General features: G+C 42.5%; 1 protein-coding gene across 2 annotated transcripts in view; it reads right to left on the bottom strand.

Moving 5' to 3' along the window:
* PRPF19 (pre-mRNA processing factor 19) overlaps window positions 1-12,482 on the bottom strand; it is a 253,313-nt gene that overhangs the window by 211,258 nt on the left and 29,573 nt on the right. For both annotated transcript variants that reach the window (XM_044084000.1, XM_044083998.1), the window contains exon 2: window positions 348-497. In XM_044084000.1, coding sequence (XP_043939935.1) covers window positions 348-497 — 150 coding nt within the window. The remainder of the gene's footprint in view (window positions 1-347; window positions 498-12,482) is intronic.

Below are 12,482 nucleotides of genomic sequence, written 5' to 3'. Positions count from 1 at the left end.
GGTTGCCAATGTCCTTGTTAATTAGGTTCACGATAATCCACTCCATGGCCCAAATTTAAATGATTAAAAAGCGTAATAATACATGCATCGTTTCCACTTTAAGCTTCAAGTCACTGCGTGCTGCATTTGTTCCCAGAACCAAGACATTAATCTTGACAGCAAGCAGAGCAGGTAGTAACAGTAGTAATACTAATAGCAATAATAATAATAATAATAATAACACTAGTAACAACAACAACGCTTACCTGTTGTCAATTACAATAAGGGCAAGGACATATAAGGATTAGAATCCTGATTTTCAAACATTGGAAAACTAGATTATTCTTCTCTTCCATCATGGTCCTTACCTTTAATGTCTATAAGCTGCTCCTCTGAGAGTGGCTGTCCATTAATGGGGTCTGTACCATTCTCTGCAATATACTTCTCAATCAATCTGCGCTCAAATACTTGGTTGGAGACGGGAGACACACAGGGGTGTTCTGGAACTTCATTCGAAACTGAATAAAACACATTGAAGCAGAGAACATGCTACAGTTAAAGTATATACAATTCAAAGCATGCCACATATCTGTTTACAGATAAGACAGAAGTGTTTTTTGTGATGCTGTCTTCAAAATTACAGGTCACATGGCTACATAAACACAACATTGGTGGCCTGGCATAATTCTCAAGTGAGGCATCTCACTGCACTAGTAAACAGATCTGGAGAAGGGTCCTCATCACAACAGTACTGCATGTAAAAGAAGGGGCTAAGTAGTCACTGGAAAATTTATAAATGTTAGGCTATATCCTGCTGGTTTAATTCCTAGAGCACACCCGCCCATGTGCGCGCTAGCACACACACACACACACACACACACACACACACACACACACACACACACGTTATACCTCAAAACAACTTGAAAAACTGCGTGTGCGGGAACTTCTATATTGAAGTTCTTTGTATTTTGTTCTGATCACAGCTCTTCTGTAAGTTGCTGTGACAACTACTTGAAGTGCAAAAATGACCCACACTCCCATTTCTATGTTCACCTTCTCAATCAGTACAACAGAGTGTGTTAAGATGCATCACAATATACAGTCTTAAGTCCCCCAAAACATGCAAGCTATATGCCTAAAAGATGCAACAGTGTTACAATCTGCTTACTCTTAACCCTCAAAAGACTAAGAACTGAGCCACTGCTTTCCATTTTTTGTAATTAATCACTATAACTGGCACAAATATAAGCTATTTATTATTGAAAGTCTGAGTGTGTCAGATACCCCTATTCAGAGAAGACCCAGGAGGACAAGCTCCAGTACAGTTTGACAGACATGAAAACAAGGAGTCTGATATAAGCAAGTAGCAAAATTGAAAGAATACATGTTCAATTAGTATATTGTGATAGAAAATATAGCTTGTACAGTGACCTAACAATAGCATAAAACAAAATATTCTTTAGATGGTGACGACAACTGACAATGTCCAAGAGCATCAAATACGCACGGTAACAGTCTATATACAAATGAAAGTGAAAACCTTTGGAAATATCTATCATAAACGAAGAATAAAAACAATATATAGTAGTGACAAAAGACTGCAGTAAGAATGTTACCCTGGAGGAGAGAAACAGTTGCAAAGTCAAGAGTTAGTATCCTTTTAATAGCAGTTTGAAAGCATACTAGATGTTGCTTTGTTTTACTGCAGACGGCATGGCATTCCAGTGAATGGAAAAGTTTAGAAAAAAATTATTTTTCATAGTTACTGTTGGCCTTCTGGGTTACAGTTTAGTAGATTTTAATATAGAGTATACCATTATATGAGGCTGCCAATAGATGTAGTCTGCTCTGGTTGGTTTAAAACTCCTAAAATCGATTTTAGTTGTGTTAGTAGCAAGATGTGGAGTAAAAAGCTAGTTTTGTTTTTCAGTGCACTGAAGTGGTGACATCTAGAGGTTAAAGGAAAAATGAACAATTTTGTTGTAGCCGTGTTCGACTTTGCATATTTGCCAAGACTGCAAGTTTGTAAAAAGGAAGACTACAGTAGGTTGGGAAACATCAGGGAGTTTGCAATGGCTATACTGCTATGAATAATTAGGTACTGTTCAACCTCATACTTGCAGCAGAGTTAAAGGTTGATTTTCTATAAAACATGACGGCTATCAGATATGAATGTGAAATTATAGTTGCATCTATGATCACCTTTTGGAGTTTTGTATGTTTATAAATTTAGCTCCAACTTCAAACCCCCCCACCCCCAAACACACACCCTGCTTACATAAAAGCATCTACACCCTGCTAAATTTCACAAGAACAAGTCCTCAACCAGCAATCCAAAGCCAAGAACACTGCTTCTATGAGGCATCATAAAATATTACGCTGCCTATTTGCCAGCCAGAAGCAGTACCTATCAAACCCTCTATACAGTGGCTCTTCAAAATCAGCCTCCAATCAGGGTCTGTACTGGATGAATGGAGGACTGTAATAGTCATTCCCTGCACAAAGGTGGAGCATCAAGATGCAGGCAACTACAGATCTACAAGTCTAGCCAGTTTCATGTGTAAGTCTATGGAAAGTGTCACTATAGAACAAGTAAGCACATAGGCAACCTACAAATTTTCAACTTGTGTCAGTTTGGTTTTGTTAGGGTCAGGTCCTGTCTACTGAATCTGGTCAATTTCAAAAAGGTTACCGAAGCAGTGGATATATCTAGAACTTGTAAAGGCATTAAACACCATCCACAACTTGGGTATAGTTGATAAAGTCATCCACCTAAATGTAAATCCCTACATATCTCTATGTATATCAAACTGGCTCACAAACAGAACCCAGGAAATGGGGGGGGGGGGTGGATCTACCGCCTCCCGCAGACATCTCACTAGCGGTGAACCTCGGGGTTTGGTCCTTTGAGAAGTAGATACCAAAGAGGAGTGGCCAAAGACAAAACTACGTTAAGGGCTAATGACTGACCAAGTTTGCAGAAGACTGTAAACTTACTGCCATCATAAAGTCTCCAGAAGACACCAAGATCCTTCTAGAAGACTTTCATCACAAATATCTCATGTGAAAGCAATGGCCTAAAACTAAACACTAAAACATGTGCAACTGCATCCCTCAGTAAGCATGTTGCACCCTGCAACTATCAAACTGATAACACACTCTGAAAATTGTCCCAGGAGTGAGGGACCTGGAAACCCATGTGGACAATGAGCTGTTATTCGATAAACATGTGTTGTACGAAAGTCCCTTTTCAATGTGCAGCTTATTAGTAATGGTATGGTATCCATTTCCAGGGAAGTGATCATTCCATTGTATTCCGCTTTCAGAATGATCGCAAAATACACTACCCCCTTTTATATGTACCTGTCCTATACACTTGTCACAACTCAAAGAGACTGCAATGTTTTCACAACAAGAAAATAAAGGATCTACATCATAAAAGTTAAACTGATCGTAAGATATCAAAAACAGGGGCAGGGCTTTGAGACAGAAGACTACTGAGGAGCAATCACCCCACTGTTTATAAAAATTCCTCGATTAATATCTACCAAACTAAATTGTTGTACACTGATGTAAATAACATACACAGGATCATCATAGGAGGTTACTAGGCTAACGGCCCAAAAGCTCTTACAAGCCTAGTCAAGTTCAACCAGTGTTCCCCAAGGGTGTCTGGTTCAAGCTGACACTAAAATCAGCACCTACTGCTCCTAAGACGGACACAGGTAGAACCCCCCAGGACGAATTTCTGGTTATCCAGCCAATCATACAAATTATGCTTAAATAGGGCCAACAAGGGGGTTTGTTTAACATGAATAGAAAGCTTGTTCCAAAGCTGGGGCAAGCTCTGTAAGACAAAACTCTCTCTCTAACAAGTTCTCTCGATGTCGCATACCAGGTTAAGGTCCTTTGAGCGAGTGACCCATCTGACATTTGACTTGTGCAGTATTTCCATTAAAGCTGGGTCAGAGATTGCTCTATATAAAAGACACAGGTCGCCTATGAGCAGTCTATATGATACAGAGTAAAGTGACAATTATTCCAGTCTGTCCGCATAAGACAGATCTTGAAGACCCTGAATTTTCTTTGTAAGGAACCTTTGTGGCCTCTCCCCAATTGCTGCAGGTGTTTCGAAAGGAACATACCAAAAGGAGCATTGTACTCCATTATTGGCCTGATGAGGAAAGAGCACAGGGGGGTTACAGCCTCTTTTTCTGGAGGCAATGCTCTTACTTATGATATGAGCAATATAAAATGCCCTTCTTACCACCGTGGAGACATGGTGATCGAAGTTAAGGTTGCTGTAGATCTGTGTGCCCAGATCTTTCACCACTGACTGTATACTTACAGTACTGTTACTGATGTGGTAGTTTTGCAGAAACATCACATTTACCGAAGGGGATGATGATAGATTTTGTTGCATTAAGTTTAAGACCATGATTTTGGCACCAGTCTGCGTAAGACTTTCTTTCAGGATGCTGACATCACTAGGGGTTTCAATGATCACTCCCAGTTTGCAGTTATCAGCAATCTTTGTCAGCCACAGTCATTTAGTTTTAGTCTGCACTTCGAAGAAGTATATTCTGAACAGAAGGGGTCCCAGAATTGATCCCCGTGGAAAAATCACTGGTTATGGGTCTGCTGGAAGATGAGGTGGAGTCCCCTATTTTGACCTTGTGGGTCTGCTGGAAGATGTGGTGGAGTCCCCTATTTTGACCTTGTGAGTTCTATCAGTCAACAAGTTTGCAACCCACCTGACAATATATGGGTTGATACCCAGGCTGGGTGAGTTATCAATGATGCCCGAGTGGGAGATTGTGTCAAAGCCTTTGGCTAAGTCTAGGTAGGCCATATGCACAAATATGCCCTCATCTAGGGCTTTGGTGACTGTCTCAAAGAAGTCCACCAAGTTTAACAAGCATGATCTCCCCTTAACAAAGCCAAACTGTGTGGGGTCGAGCGTCTGAAGATTTCCAACATCTTTATTAATAAGGTCCATGATGATTCGTTCCATGGCCTTGCAGATAAGGCTGACCAGGACAATGGGTCTACAGTTCCCTGGGTCCGCAGATACACCCCTTTTGTGCAAAGGGATTTTGTAGCAATTTTCCATTCTGCTGGGATGAAGCCAGTGCCAAGGCTGTGATTAAAAAAACGTGCCCAATGGCGATGCTAATTCCCAATTTAACCCATGTAGAACACAGCTCGTGATGTTGCCTAGTCCCACAGCAGCTATGTTTTTGGCCTTGGAGAGGGCATTTAAGACCTGCTCCTTGGAGATGCTAGGTGGGGGACACGGGTTAGCAATGCTTTGGGGTATATGTTGCAGGGATGGGGGAGTGAAGTTTTCAATGAACCTGTCAGCCAACAGGTTTGCTATATCCACAGGTTCTGTATATGTAGTACCATTAACTACTAGTTCAGTGCAAATCTGGGCCTTACCTTTGAGGTTACAGATGTAACTAAAGAACGCCTTACGGTTATTCTTAGTTAGGGAAGCTAATTTGGATTCGTAGTTAGCTTTGGAGGACTTCACTAGGAGTCTTATTTGCTTGCTTAAGTTGAAGAGGGAGCGTTTCCAGTTTTGAGACCATTCCTTCCTGCTCTTAAGACAGCAATTTCTTTCTCCTTTTGTATAACCTACTAATGGCAGTTGTCCACCAAGTAGGTTTATTTTCCCTTGAAGATCTTGCTTTGGTTCTATCACGTACAGCAGAGTCAATACAATTGTACAGGTACTCATATAAAGCAGTGGTGTATAACTCAGCATAGGTTTCTGCTCCATCGGGGGAGGGGGCTATGAAGCTATTTATGCTGTCACGTAAGAGGCTGTAATTGGCCTTGGAGAAGTTTTCTAGTTTAGTTGTTGCTAAGGAGGATTTCTGTTATACATATAATTTTGACACTGTATTCCTCCTTGTAATATCAGTGTGCTTGTTAAACGCTACATTTTTATTGTTTTGTTTATCCACTGATGATACTGAAACCCATCAAATGTGATCACTGCTCAACCCTGGTTAACAAATTCAAATAAAAAAAAAGTTTTGTTAAGATTCAGGACTGTTGCAACCAGGCTCAATTGAAAGGAAAGCTTCCTGGGTTTCGGTCTGCAGTTCTAAGAGACTCTGGACTGAGAAGACTAATGCTGAATCATCTGCATAGTGAAGGATGCTGGCCTACCTAGGATACTATAGGCATGTTCTTTATTAGAATTTGTAGTTTATTGGCGGTTTGGTCAAATTTTCCATCTCTTTCAGCTTTCTGGTTTAAAAGCCTGCGTTTGCTCTTGTTTCCCATCTTTCCTGTAACTAGTCTAGTCCAGATACAGATTTGCTGTATCCAGGACTGTTTGTAAGCTTCTGAGAGGTGCCCAAATCTACTCTTCAATGTTTCCCTTAGATTTGCTAGTTCTTTCCTCTCTTGCACTTTTACTAGCTTATTAGTCTAGCACTTTACCATACCAGACTTATTGTAGCACACAAAAGTGCTACCAGCACTACAAGGAAACAGCTCCAGTACTTATTTTATTAATGCCTACCCCTCCAGGTATATCAGAAGGTCAGTTCCCTGTGCTTTCTCCTATTAAACTGGTGAACTTGGGCATCATGAGGCAGGCAATGTAGCAACTGCCTCATGTACACCGACAACCCTCTCCTCTTGCTTCCTAACACCCAGACTTGCAAGAGATGCACTTAAATATCCAAATTGGAAGCCACGCACTCTCCAGCCAAGAGCGGAATAGCTGGTCAAGAGGACACGTGCACCACACTACACGGAACACATAGCCCTCCAGAACACACCAGCACTGCCTTCACATAAAAACACAAACCACACACCCACCTTCGCTCTCAATAAAAATCTACCCAAACAGCAGACACATCCAAGGCAGAAACGCACTCGACCAGCACAACACAACACTAATCACGAGACACACAACTCTCCTAAACAGTGTGCCACTCAACCAAAGCCCCTAAGGCAAAACAGCATGCCCAGCACACTAGTCATGGGTGACTCGATAGTGAGGCACACTGATGTCCCACTCACTAGGTTGAATAAGAAGAAAGTAACAGTCAGCTGCCTGTCAGGTGCCAGGAACCGCCACATAACGCACGCACTCAGGTCCCTCAACAACAGGTACAAATATGACTCTGTCATTCTACAAGTGGGTGTGAATGACCCGAAACTACCTCCCTGGACTACATGAAGAGAGACATGGAGGAGCTCTCGGATTTATGTAGCCCAGGCGGGTATGACCCTAGACCTGAGCAGCATCTTACCAACACCCAGAATGATACCACATTACAAGCAGAAAACAACTGATTTCAAAAAATGGCTTAGTTTCTGGTGTCATTCTAAGGGGATCCAGTATCTGTCTGCCTGGGATGACATGATTAACAGACCTAGATGTTTTGCCAAAGATGGCCTGCATCTGTCACCCCTGGGCTTCCGGATACTGGCAAAGGCTCTTACCACCCCTATTGTGCTTTTTAGGCGGAATTCCACAGACCAAATTACCACCATAACAGTTATAAACAAATGCAATCTGAGGGTCATGCTGCTCAACGCTAACAGTCATCTCAAAATGCACTTGCTCGAAGCACTCCTTAAAATGGAAAACATCGACATTTGTGCTATAATAGAGACCTGGTTCAAGGCAGCAGAAAGCGCACCTGCACTACCAGGTTATAATTCATTCCATACCTTTCGGCCCCAGAACTTGGACCAAAGCTCCAAAGGCGGTGGGGTTTCCATATTCATAAAGGATGCACACACCTCCAGACTGGTAGCCCAACATAACGCATCACAGATACTTCAGGTGCAGCCAACACTGGGTAGGACAGCGATTCAGGTCGTAGCCTGTTATAGGTCACCAACCATGACCCAAGACTCTCACTCCACGTTCCTAAGCACCCTGGAGAATATTAGGGTCCAACCTAACCCTCTCATAATGGGTGACTTCAACTACCCCTCCATTAACTGGGAAAACTACTCATATACCAATACACCTGCCCAACGTTTCCTGAAATTCATTAATTCCAATGCCCTGGACCAGCTCTTCTTACCCACACTAGAGGTAGCAACATCCTTGACCTGGTCATTACTAACATGGTGACCGTTGCTCTACAACCAATAGACAACTCCTCCCTGGTTAGATTCAACCACAAACTAATCACCATGGAAATCCACATCCCTCCCACCCACTCGCAAAGGTAACCACCATGAAAAACTTCTCCAAAGCTAACTTTGGGCTTCTAAAAACAGAGGTGGCTAACTTCATGGCACCCATGCAAATGGAATATAGTTGCATGACCACCGAATCATACACCAATGCACTGTACGAACACGGACACAAATGCATGGATCAAACCATACCCAATAGAACCAAGATGCGCTCCTCCAAAAAAAAGGAAGCCAATCTGGTGGTCCCCTGCTATAAATAAACTCTACAACAGAAGAAGGAAACTGATACAGAATAAGGTGAAGTCCCAAGAGTGGAAAAACTCCCTTATCAGCCTCAAGAAAAAGTTGAGATCCCTCATCAAAACCTCTAAAGCTAGCTATTAAAACAGAATTGCAGCAGATAGTAAAAGACAACCACGAGGTCTTCGATAGTTATGTAAAGAATCCCCATGGCAATACCCAGATTTGCTCTGAGCTACTGCACAATGGTACCTCCTATACCGAGCCAACAGATATTGCCAATATACTGGCCGACAGATTCAATGCCAGCTTTACCCCCCCCCCCCAAATGACCAATCACAATACCAGTAGATTGCCAGGCACCCAGTATTACTGCTGCACAGGTTAAAACAGCACTGTCCAGGGACAAGAATACAGCTTCTATAGGACCTGAGAATATCCCTGGCTGTGTTCTACATGAACTACAGAGTAAACTGGCACTTCACCTGTTTGCCCTGTTGAATCACAGCCTCACCTCACGTTGTGTCCCTACTGAATGGCACATTGCTATAGTCATCCCTCTCCACAAAGGAGGAGCGACTACAAACCCTGGAAGTATCGCCCCATTAGCCCGAGTCTAATATGCAAAGCTATGGAACGCATCATCATGGACCTAATAAACAAGAATATAGTGAATCTCCAAACTCTGGATCCCACACAGTTTGGTTTTGTGAAGGGTAGATCATGCCTGCTCAACTTGGTCGACTTCTTTGAGTCAGTCACCAGAGCTGTGGATGAAGGCAAGGTGGTTCATACAGCCTACCTTGATCTGGCCAAGGCCTCTGATACCATTCCCCACTTGGGAATCATAGAAAAACTCACTAAAGTTAGGCATCAACCCCTATATCAGTCACCAGAGCTGTGGATGAAGGCAAGGTGGTTCATACAGCCTACCTTGATCTGGCCAAGGCCTCTGATACCATTCCCCACTTGGGAATCATAGAAAAACTCACTAAAGTTAGGCATCAACCCCTATATCACTAGGTGGGTTACAAACTGGCTCACAGATAGAACCCACAATATGAAAGTAGATGACTCCAAGTCATACTGCCGACCAGTCGCACGTGGAGTCCCACAGGGATCGGTCTTGGGTCCTCTCCTGTTTGGTATATATTTCTCAGAAGTCCAGGCCAACATGAAGGGACTCTGACTGACCAAATTTGCAGATGATTGCAAGTTGGGAGCCATTATGAACTCCCCAAGTGATGCCGACATCCTACAGAAAGGCCTCAATGAGACCAATGGACTGGTGTCAGAACCATGGCCTTAAGCTCAATGCCAAAAAATGTGTCTTCATCCCCTTTGGGAAAAACCCAGTTCCCATGAATTACCACATCAATGGTAATCCACTGAACACAGAAGGCGTTATAAGAGATCTGGGAACGCAGGTTGACAGCAACCTCTCTTTTGACCACCACATTGCCACTGTGGTCAGAAAGTCCTTCTATGTAGCACATCTCATTACTAAGGGTTTTGCATCCAGGAAGAAAGAGGTCACTGTCTCCCTCTACTCTTCCCTCATTAGGCCAATCGAGTACAATGCCCCATTTGGCATGTACCTCACTAGACACCTGCAACAACTGGAGAGGCCGCAAAAGTACCTCACAAAGAGGATCCTAGGCCTTAAACACTTGTCCTATATGGACAAACTCTGTCTCATATCACCTACTTAGAGGCGATATCTGCTTGACTTACAAAGCCATGTCTGACCCAGTTCTGTTAGAAATGCTGCATCTAAAGAAATCCCAATCTCTCCACACCACACGATCCAGAGACCTTAACCTCATTGCCACAATCAACAGAACATGCTGGAGGGATAGGTTCATAACCCAGAGACTGCCCATGCTATGGAACAGACTTCCTGTACATGTCAAACAGAGCACCTCACTGTCCCTCTTCAACAGAAATCTTGATGAGTGAATGGGAAACAGAAAATTCACCCCCGGGGATCACTCCAGTGACTCTACTCGACAGAGGCGCTGGGAACTAAGGTCGGGTGGCGCTATGCCAGGGTAATCCTATGGACTAGGCTTGTAAAGGTTCCAGGGCCATTAGCCTAGTACACACTTATGAACCTATTAACACGTTAAACAGGGGGGCCTAATACAGAGCTTTGGGGAATGCCTTTTGTAAATGCTAATATATAGAGAAGAAGTCTTGTAATTTTTCTCATTGAGAGCTCTCAGCTAGATAGCAGGTGAACTGGACTATGACCTTTCAATGAGATCCAGGGAGGACACGCTGTGCAGTTGTGGGGAAAGAGACTATATCAAATGCCTTAGAAAAGTCAAAAAACGTGGGAAGCACTAACTGAACTGCATTTAGCCTTTGACTAACGGTGTTAAGAAAAGAGAGCCGTCTAGGTACCATTGTATGGATGGAACCCAAGCTGTGTTTCGGAGACAGTAGGTCACTGTACAGAAGTTGATTTAATGTTAATGAAATACATTTCTCCATGATTTTGGATACTGGTGAGAATATCATGATGGGTTAATAGTTAAGATAGTTCTGCAGAGTCTCCACTTTCATGGAAGGTAATGGATTTTGACAGGTCAAGTATCGATACTGGGTATGCAATATATTCAGGTATTCAGATGAAAGACTATCTGTTGCTAGTGTGGTGGACTTGAGGTTAAGTAGTATTTTTTTGTTATTTTAATAGTGGTATTCTGAATGACACAGAGGTTAACTAGGCTTGCAGAAGAAGCAATTATGGGAGGAAATTTTTTATTGTTGGTAGACTGAAGATACTACAGCTCTAAAGTATATGAAATCTGCAAGCAGTAGTACAATTTGATTATGCAGATGGGGGACTGGCCATAGCACTGGTAGTAGGACTGGCCATAGCACTGGTAGTAGTATTAACAGTCATACGCACACTGCAAATGAGTAGTGACCCATGCAATAGAAGAAACTAAGTTATTTAAATCAGAGTCTTCCTCACAATCCTTCTGTAGCAACTCCTACCATTTACAGACTGAGAAACCTCAGTGTTCCACTGAAAACACTGACATTCTAGCAGTACTCTCACAGAAAGAGAAACTTATATAGGGAGAATCAGAAATTGAACTCTCTCCTCAGTCAAATCAAAGGGGAAAAAATGTATCCATCCCTTCATCCTCCTGTTCAGATACAGAATCTTGAATCTCTTCAGAGTGTTGGAAACCCTCTTTCTTTTACCAAAAGCTACTTTACAAGAAGGATCGATAGCCCAAATTAAATCCCGAGCCAGGCCCAATAAAATACTTCTATCTAAAAAAAATTGAAATGCAGATATGTTATTGTTTTTCTGTTTCATTCGGACAGGGATGAGCACAGCATTCTGACACAACAGGGAAACCTTCCCTGTTCCCTCTCCCAGGACGGACAAAAGTGGCTCTACCTTGCCCATTGACAGGACCCCAAAACAAGGCACTCTAACTTTAAAATAGCTTTCCTGAAAAGGAAAGTAATAAAACATCGATAAAATTAAGAAAATGGAAGCCCTCCCCAAAAGGAAACTTATCTGCCCAACAAAGGGCAGCAGACACAGACCATAGATTCATAGATTAGTACTAAGCTAACTGCCCTTGCGAGCCATTTTAAGCCTAGCCAATTATCCCTTCTGAGACTCAAACCCTGCACCTTGTGTTTGTAAGGCAAACACCTTAACCATTAGGCCACCCTCCCATCACTCCTCAAAGGCCTAAGAAGAGCGTACTCTTCAGTGGCAGTAAAGCTATGAAGGGGTTTGTGCCCAAACTTGTCTTTTAGTCAGCTCAGCTCAAGCTGCTTGACAGTCTGGGCTTGTAGAAGGTGCTCTGAAGCTTTGGAAGCTGAACAGCTGTCATATGATTGGTAGGACATCAGCCATATAGCTAAGACCACTGCAGAAGTGATCAAAATGATAAACATCTTGGCACCAAAGTAATGTAACCCTACTGCAGCCGTTGAGTTATGTCAGTTTTTTTTTTTTGTATTTTTAATTGGTAATAAGCCAATTTAAAAAAACATACACTTTTTAGTATGTCTATGAGATCACTACTTGATCAGTAAAGTAT

The sequence above is a fragment of the Protopterus annectens genome, chromosome 9.part0, assembly GCF_019279795.1.
Source record: "Protopterus annectens isolate FY-2018-M chromosome 9.part0, PAN1.0, whole genome shotgun sequence".
NCBI lineage: Eukaryota > Metazoa > Chordata > Ceratodontiformes > Protopteridae > Protopterus > Protopterus annectens.
The sequence above is the reverse complement of the archived record's forward strand: the minus strand, read 5'-3'. Positions and strand labels throughout refer to the sequence as shown.